The sequence below is a fragment of the Adiantum capillus-veneris genome, chromosome 4 (genome assembly GCF_014529385.1).
Source record: "Adiantum capillus-veneris isolate H3 chromosome 4, ASM1452938v2, whole genome shotgun sequence".
Classification (NCBI taxonomy): Eukaryota; Viridiplantae; Streptophyta; class Polypodiopsida; order Polypodiales; family Pteridaceae; genus Adiantum; species Adiantum capillus-veneris.
In genome coordinates, this window is record NC_140934.1 from 96,985,604 (window position 1) to 97,009,445 (window position 23,842).

Below are 23,842 nucleotides of genomic sequence, written 5' to 3' on the forward strand. Positions count from 1 at the left end.
TGGGACTGTACTGACAATGAGCTGTGATGAGCCACTGGATCCATCACTCCTTCAAGCCGGATTGGTTGCATTTGGGAGCCAGGAGTATGTATCCACATGTCGTCGTTCCCCCAATCATGAAGTGCCTTAGTATGCTGCAACCATGGTCTACCAATTAGCAAAGGGAATCCTCCCTCCACCTGAGGAAGACTGACCACCACAAAATCCAAGCTAAATGTGAAGTCTTGTACCTTCAAAGGCACCTTCTCTACTATGCCCACAGGGTAGACTGTCCTCTGGTCTGCCAATGTAACACTGAATGGAGCAGGGCGAGTAGGCTGCAGACCTAAGGTTGACATGGTAAATTCGGGCATTAGATTGATTCCAGACCCACCATCCACTATGACACCTGAGAATTGATGCCCAAGAATAGATACAGTAAGACGTGGACTTTTATAGTCGGTGAGGGGAGCAGCTGGATATGAAATCATGTAGGACTCCAAAGGCTGCACAGGTAGGTGCCCGCCACTAGGCCCTGTACCAAGGTACAAAGACTGAATTATTGAGAGGGTGTCACTTCTAAGGGTTGCATCTAGCCGGAGCATCTCATAAAGAGACACTTGCTGAAAGGTGTTCTTCAAGATTGCTTCCGCTGTGGGCCTAGCTCCTACAACCTGGGCCTCCTCGGAAACTTTGACCTGTTGCAAGTCAGCTCTTGCTGCCAGGAAGGCTCCATCAATGTCCGAAAGCATAGAGATTGGCCTATTCTTTGCACCACTTACGGGTGCGACATTTTGAACAGGTTGCGGAAGGGTTGGATAGGATGGTCCTGGTGGCAAACTTAAACCCAGGGCTGCTCTTTGTGCTCGAGTGAGCACCCCAACAAGCTCTGCTGCTTGTTGTGGCTGAACTGTATGTGTAGCATGTGCTGGCTGAGGGGTGGTGTTCACTGTGATTAGATTGATTTTCGGGAATGTAAACTCTTGTTGGTTTTGATTCGGGCCTGAAGATGAGGATGCCCTTTGTTTGGGACAATCTTTACTGTAGTGGTCCTTAGACTCCGGACAATGTCTGCAAGGAGGAGACCCTTCAAGTAAAGGACACTTACTTTGGTAATGGCCATATTCACCGCATCTGTAGCATAAGATTGGCTGATTAGACGGATGAAATGGGGGACGAGGTGGTCGTTGCTCTTGTTGTTGCATGGTGTTGGAGGCTGAGGTGTAGAAGCTTTGGGGAACTGAGGGAGTACTAGCATGATAAAAGCTGGGGGGTGCAAAGTTGTTGTGCATACCTTGCTGCATAGGGGGTGTTGTCAACAGAGGAGGCAACGGGTTTTGATGGCCATAGGGTGAGACCATGTTGGATGCAGGTGCGAACCCTTGTTGGAGAGAAGGACCTAGACTTTGTTGTATTTGCCGCAATCCTTTGATATAGTAACAATCCTTTTCTTCGTGCCCAGATTTTTCGCAAAAGTGGCAATAAGCCCGAAGGGGACAGTCCTGTGGAGGATGTCCAGGAGAGCGACAAGAGCTACACCATACCATAGCTTTAGTCTCCTGCTGAGACCAAAGCTCTTCTAGTTCTCTCTTGATTTGATCCAAAGCCTCAAGGTGCGATGGTTTCTCTTGTCTCAGAGAGATTGATTTCTCTTCTTGGAGGGCGCGTTGTAGTTTGAGGGCTTCGAGTTCCCTGCGCAAGGAAGTCAAAGGATCAGCAGGACTACCTTCCGAGAACACAGAGGGAGTATCTATGTGAGGAGAGTTGTTGAACAACTTCCTAGCCCCCTCTATCCTAGTAGCAGCTGCGATGAATTCCTCCAGAGTGGCGTCAGGTCGAAGGCTCTCCCGGAGTTTTTACTGAGAGGTTTTTGGAAGCGTCTTCTCCACCTACTTCTTAACCATGAATTCACCGGGTTGCTTGGGAAGCTTGGCAACCAAAGATTTGGTTTTGGTCATAAGCTTTGCAAAAGTCTCCTCTGGCTGGAGCACCATGTTGGCCAACTCATCCAACACTTTCTCTTGGTAGTCGCCCGGCCTGAAAGCTGCACAGAACTGTTGTCTTAAGTCTGCCCAAGTTGCAAAATGATTCTCTGCAAACTGGCTGTATCATTTGTCTACTAAGCCGTCCAAGGTGGATGGAAAAAGTACCAGATAAGCATCTTCCCTGTTAAGACCACGTCCTCTACAGAGAGATACGAACCTCCGTGCATGGTCGTCCGCATCTTCCGAGGAGAGTCCTTTGAAGGTGGGGAACTTGATGTTTACCTTGGCCAACACACTAGCCAACGCCTCCATGGCCCCTAGTTGAGCCTGTTGCTCAATAGTCTGCTGTAGTAGAATAGGAGAGAGCTTTGCTGGAGAAGGTGATCTGGAAGATGTGGAACCGGATGAAGGAATGGGGGATGTCGTATGTGGAGGTATGGTTGATGAGGTTAATGGACTTCTACTAGATACCACAGGGCGTCTTCGGTTATAGTGCTTCAGAGGGCTCAGTAGTGCGCTTGACGCTCAAGTGACCGCCTTGTATGTGTCATGCAGTGAACAACACAGGTCTAAAACAGAACAAGTGAGGATAGTGACTAGACCACCTGGTCCAGGACCAGTGACTAGACCACCTAGCTGGCAGGACGAGGAGGGCTGGACCAGGGCGAGGACTAGACCAGGACCAAGGACTAGGGACGAGGACTAGGACTGGTTGGACCAAGGCGAGAGAGGACCAGACCAGCAGACTATCTACACAGTGTAAGCAAGTGTGCGGAGCCAGGTAACAACCGATTAGCTTCACGATTTGTATCTCCACAAGAGTGAGACTTCCTTTGAGGTCCCACCGTGATCGCCAAAATGAGAGCAAGCCCAACGCTTCGTTTTGAGATGGCTTCGATCAGCAGGATGATAGTGATTCAGGAGGGTCGGCCTACATTGTGGCCCACCACATAGCTCATCCCCCAGGGGTGGTGCAGTGATAGAGAGCGGTGTCGGGAGCTCATCAGCAGCCTGACACTTTGGTTCATTTGGCGGGCTCGTTGCTTTCGCATCTTCGAGGCTCGCCGTGTTCCTCCGGTAGAAACTGTTCGTGATATCTGGGTGGAGATGATTCATACACTTCGAGGTCAATTTGAGAGACTTCTTCAGGGCAGCTCTGACCGTATGCGGGAGTGCCGCAAGGCCTTCCTTCGACTTTGGCCCCCTGGCCTCTTCTTCACCATGATCCGTCATTGTACTTATCTTTTTTCATCGGGAGAGTCTCCCCTCATGCTGATGTAGCTCCCTCTTGAAGGGGCAGTTTTAGCCCGATGGGCAGTTTTATTAACTAATAGAAGGATCTTTTTCTTGGAAAACAGAGAAAACTCAAGTGACTCAACAGTAGACTCTGAACAGCACGGGACTCGACTAACTCATGTGACCTAGTACAGGCTTTGGCTGGCAGCACACTCAGCTCCAAGCCCAAAACTCACGAGTACAATGGAGTGTCGATGCTCAGATGTGCAGGGAGAGTGCAGATGTGGTGCTAGACTGAACACATGACGCGACTAAAGACTCATGAAAACCACCTAAACAACATACCAAGACTAAGAAAATATGAGCATATATACAAAAAGGGCAGCCCACGGATAACTCAAATATCCTTGACAGTCCAGCTGTGCCTATCTCCAAACTGTGGCAAGGAAGAATGGGCCAGGGTGTCACTAGACCACCACTCCTGCCATGTGTCAAGTCCACCCAGTGTGAAACTACGACCACGAGCTATAACTGTCTTTCCGTGCAAAGTGACACTGTAGCCCAGCTACATCTATTCTACACATGTATCAGATACGTGAGTGGAAAAGTGCATGTACATTCTCTACGTTGCATGACTGCCTCACCCCACAGGAGTGTCATAACAACTGGCTATAGTCAGTATAGTCATTGCATGCAAAGAGAAGAGGTTATGCAATGTTTTTCCTATTCTAATGTACTAATTTGGTCATGGGTATCCTTTGAAAATGCCCAAAGGTTGCCTCACCCCACAGAAGTGTCATAACATCTGGCTATAGTCAGTATAGTCCTTGCATGCAAAGAGAAGAGGTTATGCAAGGTTTTTCCTATTCTAATATAGTAATCTGGTTACGGGCATCCTTTGAAAAGGCCCAAAGGTTGCTGGACATCATCCCCTCAGATTTCCCAGATGAATTAGGTGCAATATGAAATATGGCAAGCTAAGAGTTCATGTGACAAAAAAGCTCTTGAAGCATAGTCACAAGAAAGCTTGTGAAGCGTACCCACAAGAAATTCCTGTTTAGTCCTATCAAGTCTTATCATCACTCACTTGCTCGACTTTGGTCACTTTCGGATGTTGCTCCATTTTGCACCAGCAATAGGACCGACCTGCAGCTTCACGTTACCAGCATTTTCTCCTAGCCAACTTGGAGCATATAAGTAGTGAAGTCCATGTATAAAACTTTGGACGCTACAAATTGGCAGGCTGCTATAATTCATCTGTATTTTCACCTAAGCACATCTAATCGAGATTCAGTACATGAAGAGGCATTTTGAATGACAGATATCAAACTCGAAACACTTTTGCAGGCCACTAAACTTCCCCTATGTGCTCAGTTTAGCCAGTAATTAAGTACATAGCTCATCAGGATGACAAATGAGTAATGTATTGAATATCAAGTTTATTTTTAGTGCTAGGCTTGATTATGCCAGTTTGCCTGCCTTGCGGCTCCCTGAGAGCCAGAGCCATGACTCAAACCAAGAATGCAGACCTTTGCTATGACTGTATGCTTGTGTGTGTGTGCACATCATCTTGATGATGCGATTTTTTCTTTCTATGGGTGTTCCAAAAGGGCATTTGGGGATGGATCATCGACCAATATGGAGAGCTATTAGTCATCTTCTTACACCTTTTCAGCCAATTCCTCGGGTTGAGATTATGTAGGGCTTGCAAGATTGGTCATTTGATCGCCGGGGTTAGTCCTCCTTTTGTTTTTATGCACTTATTACTTCCAATGCATATTGCTTGCTCATGCCCCTGCCCTGGATTTCCCAGCATGGTAATCGATTATGGCATTTGCACATACTCATCTGTTGGTGGAAAAGTATTCTATGAAAGACTTCAAAGTGCAAATTGCCTCTCAAACAGAGGAATTTCGTTTGGTGCTAACTTGCAGGTATGCTCCCTGTTGGGGTCCTTCTAGCAGGGTGGCACATTGCTTCTTCTTTATGTTTTTGTTGGTGCCAATATGCTAAAACTGTACCTCACATGTTATGGCATTGCTCTCATGCTCATGATTTTTTTGAATGGTTACACAAAGGCTGCAATATTGTTTCCCTCATTGCCATTTTGGAAGACTCTTTTGGGCTTTTGGCCAATTGAGTCCACCATTAGTAGTGTGTGACTACTTTCTTGCTTAATTGCTGTTCAGGTTCCTTTGGTTTTTTTATCATGCACGCAGTCATTTCAGCAGGCTTTTCATCATGGCAACAGTTATCCAACTTTACCCTACCCATAGTTTCGTACACAGCTCCTCTAGTTTCTTTGTGCTTGTTTCCATCTGGAAGACATTTCACTTCAGCAGTTTGAGGTCTTCTATTATTGTTTCTAGCCTTCTTGTACGGCTTCACCCGTTTTGGGTGACTATGTCTTGTGCATTAGTGAAAGAAAAAATCGCTAGGACCAATTGTTAAAAAGAATGAATTGCTGCTGCTGTTAACAACATCCAACCAACCAGGTAATCACAAGCTCTAAATGTCATTACATTACTTGCCGGACTATTTGCTGAAGTAATTAATGGAAATCAAGTTTCACCCAAGAAAAAGTGTGTGTGTGTTTAAGGGGGGGGGGGGGGGGGGGGGGGGGGCATGTGTGGGAGCTTATATTGACTCCTTGTGCTAAATGTAGTATTGGGTGCTGATGCTGTTTGTGGGGATGTGTGATGATATTGTTGGCCAAATAGTCTTGTGAATTATCACACTAGATTTATACATGCGTTTTCCTCTACAGGTGAATTTGGTTTTCCTTGGATTCATCCTTTTAAAGGTTTATGAAATTCAGATTATTCTCTCTACAACAATTAGGATTAGCCCTGTCTATGAGAGCTTGGACAGGCCATGGGGCTGATACAAAGCAAAAAAGGTGGCACTCAAGATGGAGTCCCTGCTGTGGTTTCACAATTGGACATGGAGTATCCAGATACTTTGTTGGCCAGCTTTGCCTATGAGTGTGAAAACAGCCTCCGCCCATCTCTCGAATGTCCAATTTCTCAGCCATGGCTTGCTTTGGGTTCTCAGGAGCAGTGGATTGCTTTTGGCCAGCTTCCTTTTCCCAAACGGCAGCTCATCCTTACGTATTTTTCTCAGTATGTCTACAACTCTTCTCAATGCATGTGTGTATGTGTGTGCGTGTGTGTGTGTGTAAAGAGATAGACATAAAGAAAAAATGTAGTACCATCTACTTAAGGACCTACGAGACAGATCCATTACAGGGGTCTGTCGTTTAGACATCAGGAGAAAGTACAACAATCGCTAAAACAATGGGCTGATCCTAAACATACTATGCACGGATCTGTTGATTGCTGCACAGATGCTTCTGAATTGCTACTGCAAGCTAATGTCGCTTTTATCACCTTCTTTGCTTTGCAAGCTCGTTGAGGATAGTTCCCTCCAGCTCATTGCTGCTGAGATCCATGCACTGTACATACTTGAGGTCCCCCGATGCGGGATAAATTGTGTCAAATATTGGGTGGTTAATAAGATGCAGGCATTTTGAGTAGCCATAAGACCCAACTCAGAAGAAATACTGCCCGTGAAGGGGTTATTCATGAGTTCGAACCAGTTTAAGCTTATCAGATTGTGAGATTATAGATAGTGCCTTTGACGATGTTCATATTGATCAATTGGGTCATTGTTGGTTTTGATTTCCTTGCTGCAAATATTAAATTTTTTTATATATTAGACAGGGCCAGTAATGCCAGAGAAAGAGCACTGGTCGAAAGTTGAGAGACTGCAGCTCATCAATTGCAACCTGGTACTTGCAGTTGTTGAAAGGCACTGTCCCTGAAAGATTTGTTGTCTGCAAGCAGCAATTTACATAGGGAAGTGCCATAAATAATGCCTAGAGTACTTTTATGAATGAATACTCATATTTGCCTGTAATGGTGATGAACACTCTTAATTACATGAGGGGAAAGCTACTCCGTATTAAGCTCTAATGCTATAAAGCACTTGGTAATGTAAGGAGAATGCGCTGTTGTCTCTTGCAGCAGTTAGAGAAAAAAGAGATGGGAATGAGGGTGAAATGGAGAAAACAGTATACTGCCTATGCTGTGTTATGGGTGTTGAGAACCCTATCTTTTGCTATTAATTGTCTCCAACAGAATATGAAAAATCTCCCTGGTACACAGATGCAATGTTTTTCTTTCACTTCTCTGCAGGGATATTTGCATGGAGAAGATCTCTTCAGAGTGCTTTAACATGTTCAAAACAATGGATATGTTTGCAATGGAGTCATGGCTTCAACAAAAATCACAAAGATATGAGAAGATAAGGATCTCCCACGTGAGTTCTACTTAACCTTTTGACTTATCCTTATTGTCCTTTTATATTCTTTCCAGTTAACTTGTGGCAAAAAATCACGACTTGAATGCAAAATTCAGGCTAGATTCTTTTTAATTTGAGGTATTGGTAGAGAACTTTGTTTATATATACTGATTGCTGTTGGCTTGGGATACCTGTTAAGTAAGTGATTAGGGTGGGTAGATTAAGCTAGCATTCATGGCTTAATGCAAGCTTAATCATGAGCTAAATAAGAATGTGCTAATGAAAATTAGAGAGACTCAATGGCAAGATAATTTGCACATAAACTAAGCTTTGTTGAATTGAGCAAAATGAACCAAGTACAAGGGCCATTATATAGGCCTAGGAGGGGAGGCTAATACTGACATCATGGGTGATGGAAGGGCTCAAATCAGCCCCAACTCCTGGGTAGCAAGTGTGGGAGTGTGTGTGGCATGTGAAGCATCTCCCAAATCTAGCAACGATCCTCTAGCCAAAATACAATCTATATGGTCAAGATGGTTTAGGGGGAGTGCTCCATGGTGTGAGCTAAAGTACAAATCTAGCAAAGGTCCTCTAAGCAAAGTACAATGTATCTGGTTAAGATGGTTTAGGGGTAGTGCTCCATTGTCACATGTGCATTTAACCCTATGTGCAAGTGGACAAGCTATACTCTTACTTCTAGGGTTTAGACAACCGAGGAAGTGTTCACCGCCGGTGTCTACTAGGTGTAGGCATTGGGGAGTGGTTGCATTAAGTCATTAATTATCTGGCCTAGGTAGTGTATAAGCATGTGAAGCAACTCCTATTTAATAATGTCAATATTATTAATAAGTGACCAGCATGAAGAAAGTCGTGGGGTTTTAATCTGGGATTGCCCTACCTCACCCTGCAAGTCCTATAAAGGTGACCCCTTGGGTCACCATTTCAATCATCAGATCTAGTACCCCATGGACAGCAAGCGCCCTAACAACCCTCAGCATTCCTCAAGCATTTACCTCCTAGTATTTTTCCTGAAGCACCTCATCCTAAGATTGTCACCAACCCTAGCGTTTTCAGCCTGCATCAGATTTCAGCCCTCAGCGATTTCAGTTGCAGATCAGCCTGGCGTTTCCCCTAGCGTTAGATCAGCCCCATCACAAGATCCTCACCAACCCTAGCGTTTTCAGCCTGCACCAGATTTCAGCCCTCAGCGATTTCAGTTGCAGATCAGCCTGGCGTTTTCCCTAGCATCAGATCAGCCCTAGAGTCGGTGTTTTCAGATTTCAGCCATAGCCTCTCCGGATCAGCATCAGATTAGCAGATCCAAGTCGAATCCCTTAGCGTTTTCAGATTTCAGCCTTGGCCTCTGCCGTACCGTTGAGTCCAAGCAGTTATCGCATGATCCCATCAGCATCTTAGCACCTAGATCCGTTGTATCAACAACTGTGCAATCTAAAGAAAATACCACTCTAGTAATACAGTGGAGGGCCCTTGGAGGAGGGTTTGGGACCCCATCTGGTGTTAAGACTTGGTGTGAGTGCAAGGCCTCCAAGTGGTGTACCCGCAGAAAGGAGTTGAGCCTGGGCAAAAGATAAAGCCTTCTTAAGCCAGATTGCAACCATTACCAAGGATCTAGTATCACAGTACCCCAAGTACCCAACTACCCCAATACTCAAAAGTGGAATGGATACTCTACGTGCAGGTGATGAGTCTGAAGTTGGAGAATAAGTTCTTACACCAAGAGAGCCATTTCCGGCTGCTCATTCCTCTCCTCAAATGGCGATCCTCCAAAAGAAGTTGGCGAGTCATCACGTAGATCGTGTAAAGATGATGACTCCAACAATCCAGTTCACGGAAAAGTTGACTTTCAGTAAGTATGATGGTAAGATGGATGCATCTATTAGTTAATTTTTGCATGCTCATTCCTTGGAAGGCCAGAATAATAGCACACGATGTTGCACGTTTGTTCATTAAGCATTGGTATCCTCTTTGTGGTTTGCCGAAGTCAATTTTTTCAATTGAGGGCACTATGCACTGGATGGGCTTTTCAAATGCATGGATTAGAGGGGTGTCAGCTCTCTACAGGCGTGCGCATAATCACGTGCTGTTTGCAAGGGAACAAGGGGAACGGTTTATACTCACATGGTCAGCACAAGTGCCCTCTTGCCCTCTTTTCCTTTTCTATGCTGAGGCGATGGAGTAGATTTCTGACTTCACCGGAGATTGGTTTGTGTGGACTCCAGCTACCTATTCGGCGAGATGAGCTTTTGGATGCCGAGTTTGCTGATGACTTGGTCGTGTTTTTGGAGGGCCAAGAGGCCAATTTGCACGAGTGTGAGCAATCTCAAGGTGTTCTGTTGCACGTTGGGAGCATTGGTCAATTGACAGAAGATAGTGGCTTTTCTGGTTGGTAGTGCTCCCATGCCCAATTGAACACCTGGAGCGGACTTTAAGTGGTCTTTCGGACACTAGTTCAATACTTGGGTTTAGGTTGGTCTGGATCTGTCACCAGAGCAGCAAATTGCTCCTCTCCTCCTTTCCATCAGGAGGAAACTGCTCTACTAGAGCTTGGCATAGCTTTAGCTTTCGCTTGCTGGCAAGGTTATAGTGGCCAATCAAGTGCTTTTGGCTACTATGTGGTACATCACGTCTTGCTTGATTTTCTCGAGTTCTCGCATCAACCAATAGGAGAGGTTGATTAGGAATTTTGTGGTCGAGGCGCGACACACGGTCTGCTCGGGCCAAAGTTTCTTGGCAGGCCATCACTCTACCTTGCTCTCAAGGAGGATGGGGACTCATCTACCCAGCACAACAGAGTAGAGCCCTCCTTGGGAAGCTCATTGCTAGAGTCTCCTGCCAGGAAAAGAGCCGTGAAAGGAGCCGTTGCTTCTTTGGATTCGTGCCCAAGTCCCATAGACGGGCGGCCCATGGAGCGCCTCCACCGGTTGGAACTTCACAGAGTTACACAGAGTGGGGTGAGTAGGGGATGGGAGGACCGTTTTACTTTGAGCTTGCTTTGGTCTTGGAAGCAGTTTCGGAGAGGCCTTGAGTAGCGATCTGGTCAGCACACGGCGAGGACACATGGTTGGTAGTTGACCTCATGTCTCTTGGGGTCCTATGGCAGAGGTTCCAACCCGCACTTTTGGGGACTGGTTGCAGTTTACAACAGTTCCCGAGGAGCTTCAAAGTCTTCATAAGCAAGACATGAGGGGGGTGTAGAGCATGTGTCAGGATATTGTAGAGGCAATACCAGCAGAGTGGCACACCCCTCTTGAGCCGGTGGCTCCACGTTGGATAGGGATTTCACTTGACAGGAGGTCTTCATTGCAATTAGGCTTGTACAGACACAGGTTTCTGCATGTTCTTTGAGGTTCAGAGAGAGGGTCGCCTTCACAACGTCTTTGCCGAGGCACCCAAGGTGGCAAATTGTTGCTTCCAATAGCTTTGAGTTGTGAGCATCAATGGGAGGACGTGTGATAGATCTTGACCCATCAGCTCTTGAGACAGGACATTGGCAGTTATGGGCCTGGGAGCGCTGCTCTCTAGTGTGAGTGTAGTGGGACCCAGGGGAGTGGTTCTGGCGGGGGTGATCGGCCGGAGGGCAGTTTGAGAGGCTTCAGGGCAGCTCCGCGCATGTGGGAGCGCGAGGCCTTCCTGTGTCTTCGGTGTCCAGGGCCCGTCCTCACCATGGTGCAGGGGGCACCTAGCTCGTATTACCGTCGGCTACTGTACATCTCTTATCTTCATTGGGAGGTCTCCCCTCATTTTGATGTAGCTAGTGGCAAAATTGGAAAAATTGAAAAGCCAGGGGAAAAAACCTCTCATAAAAAGAGTAAAAAGTGCCCTGGCAAGCTGAAAGGAAAGAGGATGATAGTAGCCTCTGAAAGATGTACTCCCGTGAAAGGGTCACTGTGCAACTACATACCATAAGCCTGAACCACCAAAAAGCCACCAGAAGTGATGTCGAGTAAGGTATATTTGCAAATGTCAGTAGCTCAATGTTGGATAGCAAAGGCAAGCTGACATCACCAAAAGAAATGCAAGAGGAGGCCACAAGATGGCTAGCAAAGCGTTGCACTCGAGCAGTCAAGGAGCTGTTAGCCAGTATAGAGACCAGTCAACTTGCTGAAGGTGGCTCTTGAAAACCAGAGGTGGGGAGGGAACTTCAGGTTGACAGTGAAGGAAGCTCTGGTGATGACCATGTGATATCCTGGTGTAGAATCTTGGTAGAGAGAGCAGAGGAGCAAGCAAGCTTCCGAGCAATAAAAGCAAACAAAAGCAAGCAAAAAACCATAATCTAAACTATTAAAAGAAAGAAAGTAGAACAATGAAGGATGAAAGAAAAGGTTTTGTGGCTATGCCCAGCCATACTTGAGGTAGACGTACCTGTTCATGGCAAAGCACTTCATTGTGTTGCTCACCCGGTAAGCCCGCATGAGGCGGGACCCTCGTTCCTAGGGTTTCCTTGGTCAGAGTCTTGAGTCTTTTGGAGTTCTGCTACTAAATACGTGTCCCAGGTCACTTTCAGTGAGTTTACATATTTATGAGCATTTTAGGCCATTTATGGGATCGTGGGGTTTTCTGGCTGAGGTAGAGCAAACCTATAGTTTGCCTATATAGGCAGTCCCCCCCCCCCCCCCCCCCTTCGTACTTTTAGTGTGTTATTCAGTGCAGAGATCCAACGTTTGGGGCACTCTCTCTCTCTCTCTCTCTCTCTCTCTCTCTCTCTCTCTCTCTCTCTAATTGATAGGGCGATTGAGCTTGGGAGATCGAGGCAACCACGACCGAGACATAGGAGCACACTCCATCGACGGAGACTTCAGCAGAGGATCAGGGACATCCTAGCACGACATCCGGAGTGTCATTGAGAACTTACTCTACACTTCATTTTCACTGTCACTACTCACTTCTCATTTTTATTTTTTGCATTCAGTACCTTTGTACTTTTGTATTCAGACATTGTACTAGTTTCACCACTTTGTATTAGCTGGTCTCATAGGTCATTTTGGCCTTTTGAAGACGTTAATGTATCATATCATATCATATCCCTCTCCGCTTGCTAGCGTTTTGTGTGTCGGCGACCAACCTCTCTCTATCGTTTTCTCTCTCCATAGGGATCTCTCTCCATGTGGTGTTTTTCCCTTGCGGTCTCATCTCCCTTTGCTAGCGCTTCCCCTCCGCACCGTGTGGACACCCTCTTCGGTGTTCCATTATGTGCAGTGTGTTCCCATGCCCGTTCGGTCGGCGGTACGCGCTAGGACCTTGACGGTGAGGAGATTTATCGTGATAGATACGAGATCTATTGGCTGGCCGGTACGAGAGGTGTCTCGCTCGCGGTTGCAGACAAGTTCATCACTCAATTCACCCTTTTCCGCTGCACCTTTGACATGGTATCGGAGCCACATCATGCTCTCGAATCGGATCAGTGATTTGTGTGAGTTTGTGGTGCTGATTTTTCGCAACGAAAAGGGACGGTTTGCTATTTTTTCTTCTTTTTTCACTCTTTTGGGGCTGAGTTTAGCTGTAGTGGGTAGATTTTCGGATTTTAACTTCTACCTTAACCTAGCCTTATCACATGCCTAAATTCTCCAACACCATGGAGAGGAGTGATGATTCTGAAACCAATTCAGCCCGTGGTGACGAAGTACATCATGAGAATGGGATCGGCAGCGGTGAGACCACTATCAAACAAGGAATGGGAATTTTGGTTCTAGTTCTATTCCGGCGTAGGTGATCAACCAATCAAGATACCCACACTCCCTACCTTTCCCTCCGATCGGCAATTAAATGGAGACAACTTTGCCATTTGGAAAGCTACCATGATGGCGGTCTTTGACTCTTACGATCTTGGAGGTTTTGTCTCGAGCAACTTTCAAAAGCCAAAGGACCCGGCAGCAAGAGCTAAGTTATGGGAGCGTGTCAATGCTTGGATCCGGTCTTTCATTATCCTCAATAGTACACCATCAGTTATTAGCCATATACGATTGATGAAAGATGCGAAGTTGATTTGGGATTGGCTTTCTTTCCTCTCTGATCGAGTTTCTCCAATGAAGCGGATAGCCCTCGAGGTGCAGTTGAGGACCTTGGATGCGAAGCACTCTTCCATGCGGGATCACATCAACAAGATGCAGGAGCTTCAGCAAGAGATACTTCATATGGGAAAGCTTATCAGTTCAGAGGACATAGCTATCCAACTTTTGGCCCAATTGCCTCCTCGATACACCAACTTATATCTTCATTGATTACGAGTGGTCGGTTGAATTCTATCTCTTGGGACGAGATTGTTCCAATGGTATTGGACTAGGAGAAGAGGTTCAATAGGGGGAAGAAGTTGGGCTTCGAAGCCTTGACCAGCTCTTCCAACTTCCAACAACAAGAAGCAGAAGGGTAAGAAGAAAAGAAACAACACCAAAGACAAGAAGAGTGATGCCCAACCGGACGCCTTGAAGGCGGAACGGCATTGCAAAGATTGTGGTGAGAAAGGACATTATTGGAGGAAGTGTCCAAAGCGAGTTGGAGATGCTTCGACTTCTTCTGCGGCAGTGGTGCAGTCACCGGCCTTTGTTCATTTGGAGATTCTCCCCTTGACGGACTCTCCAAGGACATCAGAGGCTACGATGACTCTTGCAGGTCGAGATGATCGTGATTGGATTCTTGACAGTGGTGCCTCACTGCACATGACACCTTCGAGGGATCTTTTGTCCAGCATGCGACGACACTGTGGTATCATCTTCATTGGCGAAAAATCTGAAATTCCTATTCACAATGAGGGTTCCATGGCTCATTCCCGACGGCAGAGGGGGTATGCATACCTCCAAGGTACTTTATGCTCCAAAGCTGGGATTTCATCTCATGTTCGTGCACAAAGTGTGCAAGCTTGGCATGGAGGTGATCTTTACAAAGGATTTGGTATCTATTCGGGATCGGCAATCCGGCAAAGAGATTAGAGGGGGCTCGGTGGAGAACAGACTCTACAGGTTCCATGCTCTTTCTTCAGCGACACGGATACCCACATGTGATCTTTGGAATTACAGATTCGATCATATGAACAATGATGCTCTTCGGCTTACTTTCCGTGAGCAGATGCTTACAGCCTTACAGTCTTACCAGATGTTGGGAGTAAGCATGCAAAATGCATTACTTGCATTCGTGGGAAGCAACATCGGGAATCTATCTAGAGGCTTGTTACACGCCGAACCATTGCCGTTTTGGAGTTGGTTCACACAGACCTTTGTGGACCTATGCAGACCCCCTCCCTTGACAAGGCTCATTATTTCATGTTATTGGTGGATGATTTCAGCCGCTTTACTTGGGTATACTTTCTACAGCACCAACACGAGGCATTTGGCCTCTTCAAGAATTGACGTTCTCTTGTGGAGAAGGAAAGCAATCAAGTGTTGAAGACTATTCGATCGGACACAGGTGGGGAGTTTACTTCCAATGCTTTTATTCAGTTTTGTAAGGACCATGGTATCAAGCGAGAGCTTGCGAATACCAGATCACCTTCAGAGAATGGAGTTGTGGAGCGGAAGAATAGGGCAGTGGTAGAAATGGCACGGATTATGCTTGAGCATCGAGACTTGCCGAAGTATTTATGGGCAGAGCCAGTTGCGACGGCTGTCCATACCATAAACCGATCTCCAATCTCTTCAGTTCCTAAGAAGACACCATTTGAAGCCTATTTTGGTAAAAAGCCCGATGTCTCCTACTTTCGTATTTTTGGGAGCAATGCCTACGTCCATGTACCGAAGAAGCAAGTTTGACCCCAAGACCCGGAGAGTGATTTTTGTCAGCTACAACTCTCTTTCCAAGGGATATCGACTCTATGATCTAGACGAAAGTAAAGTTGTACTTAGCTGTGATGTCTTCGACGAGATTTTATCTTCAGAGGGGGCTTCCGTTCCCAAGTCTTCCATGATGACCCTCGATTTGCCGATACTTGGAGACCCAAATTTTGATTTGCCTCTTGATGAGCCCTCTTCTCCTACCCTTGTCCCACAGGCTATCACTAAATGATGACATGGCCATGCTACCCGGACACACACACACACACACACACACACACACACACACACACACGCGCGCGCGCGCACGTGGAAGATTGATGACATGGCAGACATATGATGACGTGGCAAAACAATACGGGTTGGTCCGCAAATTGCGGCGACAGACTGATGACGTGGCAGCTCCGTAAATTGGGCTAACATCATGTACGGAATTCCGATTTTTGCGCAAGTTGCTTTTTCTGGCAGCTTTTGGAGCCAGTTGCTTTTGGAACGAATTGCTTTTGAGTTTAACTGCTATTGGGGCTATGCTTTCGGCATCCCTTGTAAGAATAAATAAGCCCTAAGGGCCTCACTCTTCAGAGCATCAGGATTCAAAGTCTGAGAGCAGAGGACGCCTCGGGTGTTGTACTTTGCTCAATTGTTAATATAAAAAGAAATACCAAAAGGGGCGCTAGTCTTTGGGTCAATACTTCTGGGCACGGAACTACGCCTAGCCGTGTCGACTCAAATTGTGAAAGTGTGATAAAGTTGTGAAATATTTTAAGGGATTCTCTCATGTGTCGTGTCCGATTCTTGACTTGGGACGCCCAAGCCTGTGACAGTGGTATCAGAGCTTCAGGCATGTGCTTTTTTCTCAAAGCGTACCGGCCCTATCAAAAAGCAGACAGGGCACTAGGGCACAATTTTGAAAATTGTTATTGAAGAATCTTCGTGTCCCAACCTCGGACTTATTAGCCACTCCGACCCTTACTTCATCGCGCATTTGTCATGCTCCCTTCTTCATCGCTCTGTCCCACAAGGCATAAGCCAAAAAGAATCCGAGATTACACATGGGTTCTCGTAGAGAATCTGACAAAGCTAACACTTGTCAACGGAAAGGCACAGAAAAGTTGAATTCCGGTGGAGGAACTGAAGAAAAGAACGAAGATTTGGGCAAATTTTTTCGACGAAGAAAGTTTGCCATAGCAAAATACAAGCGTCAATTGCAGGTTGACACATGTGTGAAAAGATTGATCAAGCACTCCAGAGACCCGAGATTTGCGAAACACCTGAACGATTACACGATTGATGAGATTCACTCGAGATAGCGTGAGGCCATTGAGTCTCCTCTCAGGACGGGGTTGAAAGCTGACAGGACAGGTGAGTGCAGAAAAGCGGAAGCTTTACTCACAGGAAGAGTTGGAACAAAGCTGTTGACCAAAAGATGAACCAGATATTGGAAAGGACACTGGAAGAGATATTGATGTGTTGACAATGTGGGTGTTTGTGAATAGATAACTGAAAATAGGAGCTAGGAACTCGCATCCATATGGATTGGGAAGCATGGAGCTGGACATCAACTCCTTTGCAACGAGGTGAGCCATCTCCTTGAAACTTTGTCTGTTTTGTAGGTGAAATCGAGGATGAGATGGTGAGGAGCGAGGGCAGCTCAGGAATGAATCCGTTGACTCAAGATAAGAATGATGAATTTTGAATGAATGGATGATGACGCATGCTGAGAGATTCTAGTGCATCAAGATTTCCCATATGAATGAGATGATTGGATACTGTGGTGAGCGCATCAAGAGTTCTTGCAGGATGAGATGGCTACACAGGGAGTTAGGTGCATCAAGACTTCTGGACGGATGAGGTGACTAGATGATTGAAACTCTATGTTCAACATGAACTAAGTGTGTGAATGAAGAACTTTGAAATATGAATTTTCGATGCTGATTTATGTATGAGATTAATGTTCTCTGGAAGAACTTGCTGGTTGTGTGTCGATAACAAGTGAAATCGATGATAATGGATGATGAATTCGGAGCAATGGCCGCTCCAAAATGAACCGGATAAGTATCATGAATTTTGAATGAAACTAATGGAAGAACCTGCTATTTGTGAACAGATAACATGATTAAGAATGAGATGATGATGATTTTGGAGCAGTGACAACTCCTGACTGAACTTGATATCGAATCATGAATATTGAATCACGAATGATTCAATGGAACTGTTGTGAGCGCATCAAGAGTTCTTGTGGGATGAGATGGCCACACAGCTAGAACTGAATGATTGGACCACTCTGTTCAGTATGAACTTAGTGATGGATTGAGATCCTCGAAAATGCTTACTCGCACACGACAATGCTGGAGTACAAAAGGAATGATCACTTGCACAGTGTTGGAGTGCATAAATCTATGGACATGCTCGCAATATGGGACTAGTCAATCCGACATCAGTGAGATCTGCGATAGATCTAGATGCGGTTGCTAAATACGTTGCTAGGAATCATGCTCCTAGATCAGAACCGGATCCATGGACATGATCGCGGTATGGGATTAGTTGAATCGGCATCAGTGAGGTTCGGTGCGGATCTAGATGCGATTCCTAAATACGTCGCTAGGAATCACGGTCCTAGATTCTACGTGATGTGATCCGACTGTAATCTGAATGTGATGTGATGTGTCTGTCGTCTTTGTACAAGGTTGGATTTGTGTCGTCTAGTGCGTCGGTACCTAGAGTTAGTGTCTATTGAACTGGTTTATGACTTATGTCTGATTTGCAGGCGTAATCGATGGCGATTACAACTCTTTTAAGAGGGGGGTATGTCACAAAATGATGACGTGGCCATGCTACCCGGACACACACACACACACGCGCGCGCCTGGCAGACTGATGACGTGGCAGACAGATGATGATGTGGCAGAATAGCACGGACTTCCGCAAATTGCATTGACAGGCTGATGACATGGCAACTCCGTAAATTGTGCTTACAGCATGTACAAAATTTCACTTTTTTGCGCAAGTTGCTTTTTCTGGCAGCTTTTGAAGCTAGTTGCTTTTGGAACAAATTGCTTTTGAGTTTAACTGCTTTTGGGGCTCTACTTTTGGCATCCCTTGTAAGAATAAATAAGCCCTAAGGGCCTCATTCTTCAGAGCATCTGGACGTAGAGTCTGAGAGCAGAGGACCCCTCGGGCATTGTACTTTCTCTTTTGTTAATATAAAAGGAAATACCGGGACAAAGACCGAACCTGTTGAAACATGAGAGAAGTACGATGAGCGCGCTCGCTGTTTCTGCTAGCAACCCCCCCCCCCCCCCCCCCGTCGCCATTGCTGCACCTCCTCCCCCGCCGCTACTCTCGCGCTGCCCCCCTGCCTGCCTTCTCGTGCGCGGCATCCTAGCCCGCCCCCTGCTGCGCGTAGCCCTGCCCGCCTTATCCGCTGCCGACCCGCTGTCCTATCACGCTGCTACCCCCCACCCGCTGCCTTTTCCAGCCTCCCTCTCGCTCCGGTCTTCGCTTGCAAACATCCCCCCCCTCCCTGCCGCTCTCTTCGCTCTCCGCCTCTTTCCCGAAGGTTCCCTGCAAAACTGGCTCTGGTAGTGCTGTTTTTTGGACAGTGCTCGGCGCGTTTTGTTGCAGAGTAATTTCTCCTTCCGCTTCTCCGCCACAGCAGTAGACACAGATGGAGGCTCCAGCTCCACCACAGAGGACTCGTTCGAAGCCCCCTCGCCCGACCTCGTTGAGCCCACCATTCGACTTGCTCTTTCACCGACAGAGCAAGCGAGCCTAGCCGCAGAGGTAGAGCGCTTGCAGGCGACTTATGTCATCTGCAAGATTCTCGGCACCCGACCCAGCAGAGGAGAGCTGCGTGACCTTTCCGGGCCTGCCTTCTCGCAGAGGTGGGCAAGATCTTGGACGTACAGATACTCAGACGAGGTTACTATCAGATCGAGTTTGAGACCTCCGAGATGGCGATTAAGGTCATCGCCATGAGTCCATTGACCATTCGAGCAGCTCGAGCCCACTTTCGACAGTGGAGACATGGTTTTGAACCTGCTTCGGATGTTTCGGTAGAGGAGGTAGACATCCCTATCTCCGTCTGCTTTCCGGGTTTGCGGAGGGAGTACTTACCACTTTTGTCCAGGATAGGCTCAGCCATTGGGACTGTCCTGGAGACACCTCACATGGCAGCCTCAGTAGCTGCCAAGGCGGCTGGCATTCCCTCAGTTCGGGTTCTGGTTAGGGACACTCACACGCTCCCGAAGGTCATTCTTCTGCCTCGGGTGAGTGGGGGTTGGTTTAGACAGAGCGTGGAGTATTCGAGCCTCCCGAACCAGCACTTCATTTGTCGACAGATGGGCCATCTTGTGAAGGCCTGTCCACGGAGGAGGCCTCGACGTACACCACAGACTCAGCCCCAGCCTGCAAGGGCTGGCCAGCAGCCACAGACAGACACATCAGACACATGCAGAGCCACCCTTTGAGCCTGGGGCTCTAGCAGAGGAGGGTTGGCAGTAGGTCTGTGGTCGACAACGGCAGGGGCCACAGCGACAACCTGACACTCAGAGTGGTCCTCAGGCACCTACCTAGCAGCAGTGGGTTCCCACGGGAAACCGGTTCGGTCCTCTTGAGCAGGATGAGGTCCCTGCTCCAGCCCCCACCCCAGCTTCACCCTTGACAGCCCCTCCCCCCCACCCGAGTTCCCCCCCTCATCATCATCCTCCCCCCCGTCTCCTACTCCCGCCGCCTCTTCCCGCCGCCCCTCTCCCTCTGCCGCCACCCCTGCCCCTCTTCTCCACCTCTCCCCCCTGCTCCCAGCCCCCCCCCCCCTCCCGCTCCAGTTCCACAGTCGACCCAGAGGGCAGGGCCATCTCCGACTGCTAGGAGATCTCTTGGCAGTGCCTTTGCCACGAGTCGCTTGGCGAGAGAGGGACATCCTTTCTTGCGACCCCCTCTACAGGTACATACGTCTCCCCTTGCGGCTATCCCTCGTGGTCTGACGAGCATCGACATCCGGCACCGATGGGACTTCTTCAACTACGACTTTACTCATTTTCTCGGTGACCCCTCAACAGACCATGAGGCAGCCTGCTTCAGGGTCCATGTTCTGTCCCTTGCAGCTAGGGGGACAGAGGCCTTGGACTCAGCGGTTGGCTTCTCCTTTCCCCTTTGCAGCAGGGACCAGACTGAGTGGACTCTCGACTTAGTGTTGGGATGGTTGCACACACAGGTCCTAGAGTTCTCTCACCACATGGGAGAACTAGGAGTTACATACATGCTTCAGACTTTGTGGCCATTGGCCAAGTTTGCGGTGACACCTCCAGATACAGCAGGATGTAGACACATTGTGGTTTACTTCTTTGCGGATACATAGTGCTTGCCATGCTATGTACACATTCATGAGGACTCCTGGACAGAGGAGGTTGCTTTACGTACGGCTCGCTTTGGTTGGGCTTGGGCCAGGCACTCGTTGTAGTCACGCCTATCTAGCAGACGCTCGGATGCGGATTACTCCCTATCCAAGCGAGCCTCGAAGATAGCCGGTTTAGCTACTGCGGCAGCATCTGTTCTCTCTCGCTCCCCATGAGGATCGTCTCATGGAACGTGTAGGGACTTGGTGGGCCCCAGTTTCAGCGTCAGCGGGGCCGATTGCGTCAGGAGCTTCAACGTTGCCTTGTGGGAGGAGAGATTGATCTCCTTATGCTTCAGGAGCACCATCTGTGTGAGAGCCGCATTAGACGTTGTGGTCAGCTCTTGCGTGGACGATATGATACTTTTTGGTATGCCGCTTTTGGACCTGGAGGCATCTAGGGTGGGGTATGTATGACTATTGCGGATTCTTTGTAGCAGGCCATTGTGGGCAGAGGGATTATTGTGCCAGGCAGGGCTCAGTGGATTACTATGCAGGTTCAAGGTTGCCTTGTGGGCTTCCTGAACATCTATGTGCTCAATGTGGCGAGTGCTCGAGCAGAGTTTTGGTCACAGATAGTTGAGTCTCTGCCGCAGGGAGAACACTCGTGCATAGGGGGGACTTCAACATGTTGGAGGACCCTTCCGACAGGATTGGTGGCAGCCATGCTACTGTGCATGGAGTTGAGCGGGCAGCTTGCGAGAGGTTTTGTATGACTCTGAGGGTCTCGGATCTTTGGTAGCACTCTAGTTTTGTGAGGCCCCCGGACAGCCTTGCTTTCTCTTGTTCGGACTGCAAAGTGAGAGGAGTGAATCTATCGCGGTTAGATCGCTTCTACACTAGTGACCACTTCAATGACTTGGGAGGGACAGTTGGCATTCTGGCAGGGACTTCCTTCTCGGACCATGCACTAGTGATCCTCACAGTGGCAGACAGGCAGAGGAGAGGGAGCACGATGCTTCGCATCCTAGAGAGGGTCTTGTTGGACACTGCACTCAGAGAGCGAGTAGAGGCTCTCTTGACAGAGAGCTTGGACAGGTAGGATTCTCCTGCTGACAGAGTGGCCTCAGGACTAGCTCAGATTAGTCGTTTCTTTCTCTAGGAGTCTTTGGCTCGCCGGGCTGTAGCGAGAGAGGAGGAGCGGCGTCTCAGACGGGGCATTGCTTCGTTGCAGAGGATGCAGGAGCAGCATCCAGATAGTCCTTGGTTGGAGCAGCAGCTACAGCAGGCTCGCCAGGAGCTTGTTAGCACAGAGGAGCGGCGGCATGAGTTTGCTTTCCATCGACAGGCATCTCAGTGGACACAGGTGGGCAACAGAGTGACTGGTGCTTTCTTCGAGGCAGTGGGACCTCGGCATTCGCATGCCAAGTTCAGTGAGTTGAGGAGGCCCGACGTGTCAGTTGCTTCTGAGCCCGAGGATATGCGTGCAGTTGCTATTGACTTTTATCATGAGTTACTGTTTGCAGAGCCTCAGTCAGAGCGTCAGGATGCATGCAGGGAGCAGGTGTGGGCACAGATGCCTTGCCTTGTGATTGAGGAGATGCGTCAGAGGCTTGAGCTGCCACTTCAGCTTGAGGAGCTGCACACGGCTCTTAGTGCCCTCCCTTGTGGCAGTTGTCCAGGTGAGGATGGGTTGACTCCCAGTTTTTTCTTGGAGTACTGGGACTTGCTTGGCCCAGATCTTTGTAGTGCTTTTCAGTACATCTTGCACACAGGAGTGATGCCTGACAGCATGAGTGAGGGCTTGATCTACCTCATTCCCAAGGAGGGTGGCTCCTTGGATGAGATTCGACAGTGGCGCCCCATCACCATCCTCAACTCAGCCTACAAAATTCTTGCCAAGGCTCTGAGTTTGAGGATCCAGCCACTTCTAGAGAGCCTTATACATGGGACTCAGACAGGTTTTGTCAAGGAACGCAGTATCCTGGACAACATCTTTACTTTTTGGGAGGCTTTTGCCCTAGCGCGGCTCCGTGGTGAGGACTTGGTGATTCTTCTTCTCGATTTTGAGAAGGCATACGACAGAGTTGACTGGGACTTTTTAGAGGGCACTCTACGTAGGATGGGCTTCTCAGATGCTTGGATCAGAGGGGTGTCAGCTTTATATAGACAGGCTCACAGCCAGGTACTTTTGGCAGGAGGTAGAGGTGATCGCTTCATGCTCACACGTTCGGTCAGACAGGGCTGTCCTCTTGCCCCCTTCCTCTTTCTGTTCTATGCGGAGGCGATGAGCAGGTTTTTGGTGTCGCAGCAGGTTGGTCTACAGGGCTTAGCACTCCCTATTCGGGGAGATGAGCTACTAGACGCTGAGTTTGCTGACGACTCAGCCTTGTACTTAGATGGCCAGGAGGCCAACCTTCACAGGTGTGAGCAGGCTCTAGAGACCTTCTGTTGTGCATCTGGCGCACTGATCAACTGGAGAAAAACAGTGGCTTTCTCGGTTGGCAGTGGTTTTGTGCCCGATTGGATGCCAGGAGAGGGATTTAGGTGGATCCCCCCAGGGACTGCATTTCGGTACTTGGGCTGTCAGGTTGGTTTGTACTTGTCTCCCAAGCAGCAGATTGCTCCCCTCCTCCCGTCTATCAGGAGGAAGTTGTTACACTGGAGCCCAACACGACTTTCTTTGGCTGGCAGAGTAGTAGTGGCCAACCAGGTGTTGTTGGCGACTATGTGGTACATCACTTCTTGCTGGATCTTCTCGAGTTCTTGTATCAGCCAGGTAGAGAGGCTGACCAGGAACTTCCTTTGGTCAAGAGGTGACACTCAGATAGCCCGAGCCAAAGTGGCTTGGCAGGTCATCACTCTTCCTTGTTCACAGGGAGGGCTTGGGATCATTGACCTAGCACAGCAGAGCAGAGCCCTTCTTGGGAAGTTCATAGTCAGAGGACTTCTTCCAGGTGAGGAGCCCTGGAAGGAGTTCTTGCTACAGCGGCTTCGTACTAGGGTGCCTCAGGCTGGAGGCCCCTGGCGACCTTCGACCACATGGATCTTCACAGAGATGCGCAGAGTTGGTTTGAGTAGGAGACTGGATGACGGCTTTGTTGTGAATTTGCTTCGATCATGGGAGCACTTGCGGCGAGGCTTGGAGTAGCGACAGCCTACTTGCACGGAGGAGCGCCTACGACAGCCCCTTGTTTGGAACCCCATGGTTAGCACTTAGAAAG

At 48.2% G+C, this 23,842-nt stretch overlaps 1 protein-coding gene across 3 annotated transcripts in view; it reads left to right on the forward strand.

Annotated features, from left to right (window-relative positions):
• The window catches only part of LOC147459656 (putative RNA-dependent RNA polymerase 3), a 63,952-nt gene that overhangs the window by 24,620 nt on the left and 15,490 nt on the right, over window positions 1–23,842 (forward strand). For all 3 annotated transcript variants that reach the window (XM_086510880.1, XM_086510879.1, XM_086510878.1), the window contains 2 exons: window positions 5,968–6,322; window positions 7,397–7,520. In XM_086510880.1, the coding sequence (XP_086367006.1) occupies window positions 6,075–6,322; window positions 7,397–7,520 (372 nt within the window). In that variant the 5' untranslated portion in view covers window positions 5,968–6,074. The remainder of the gene's footprint in view (window positions 1–5,967; window positions 6,323–7,396; window positions 7,521–23,842) is intronic.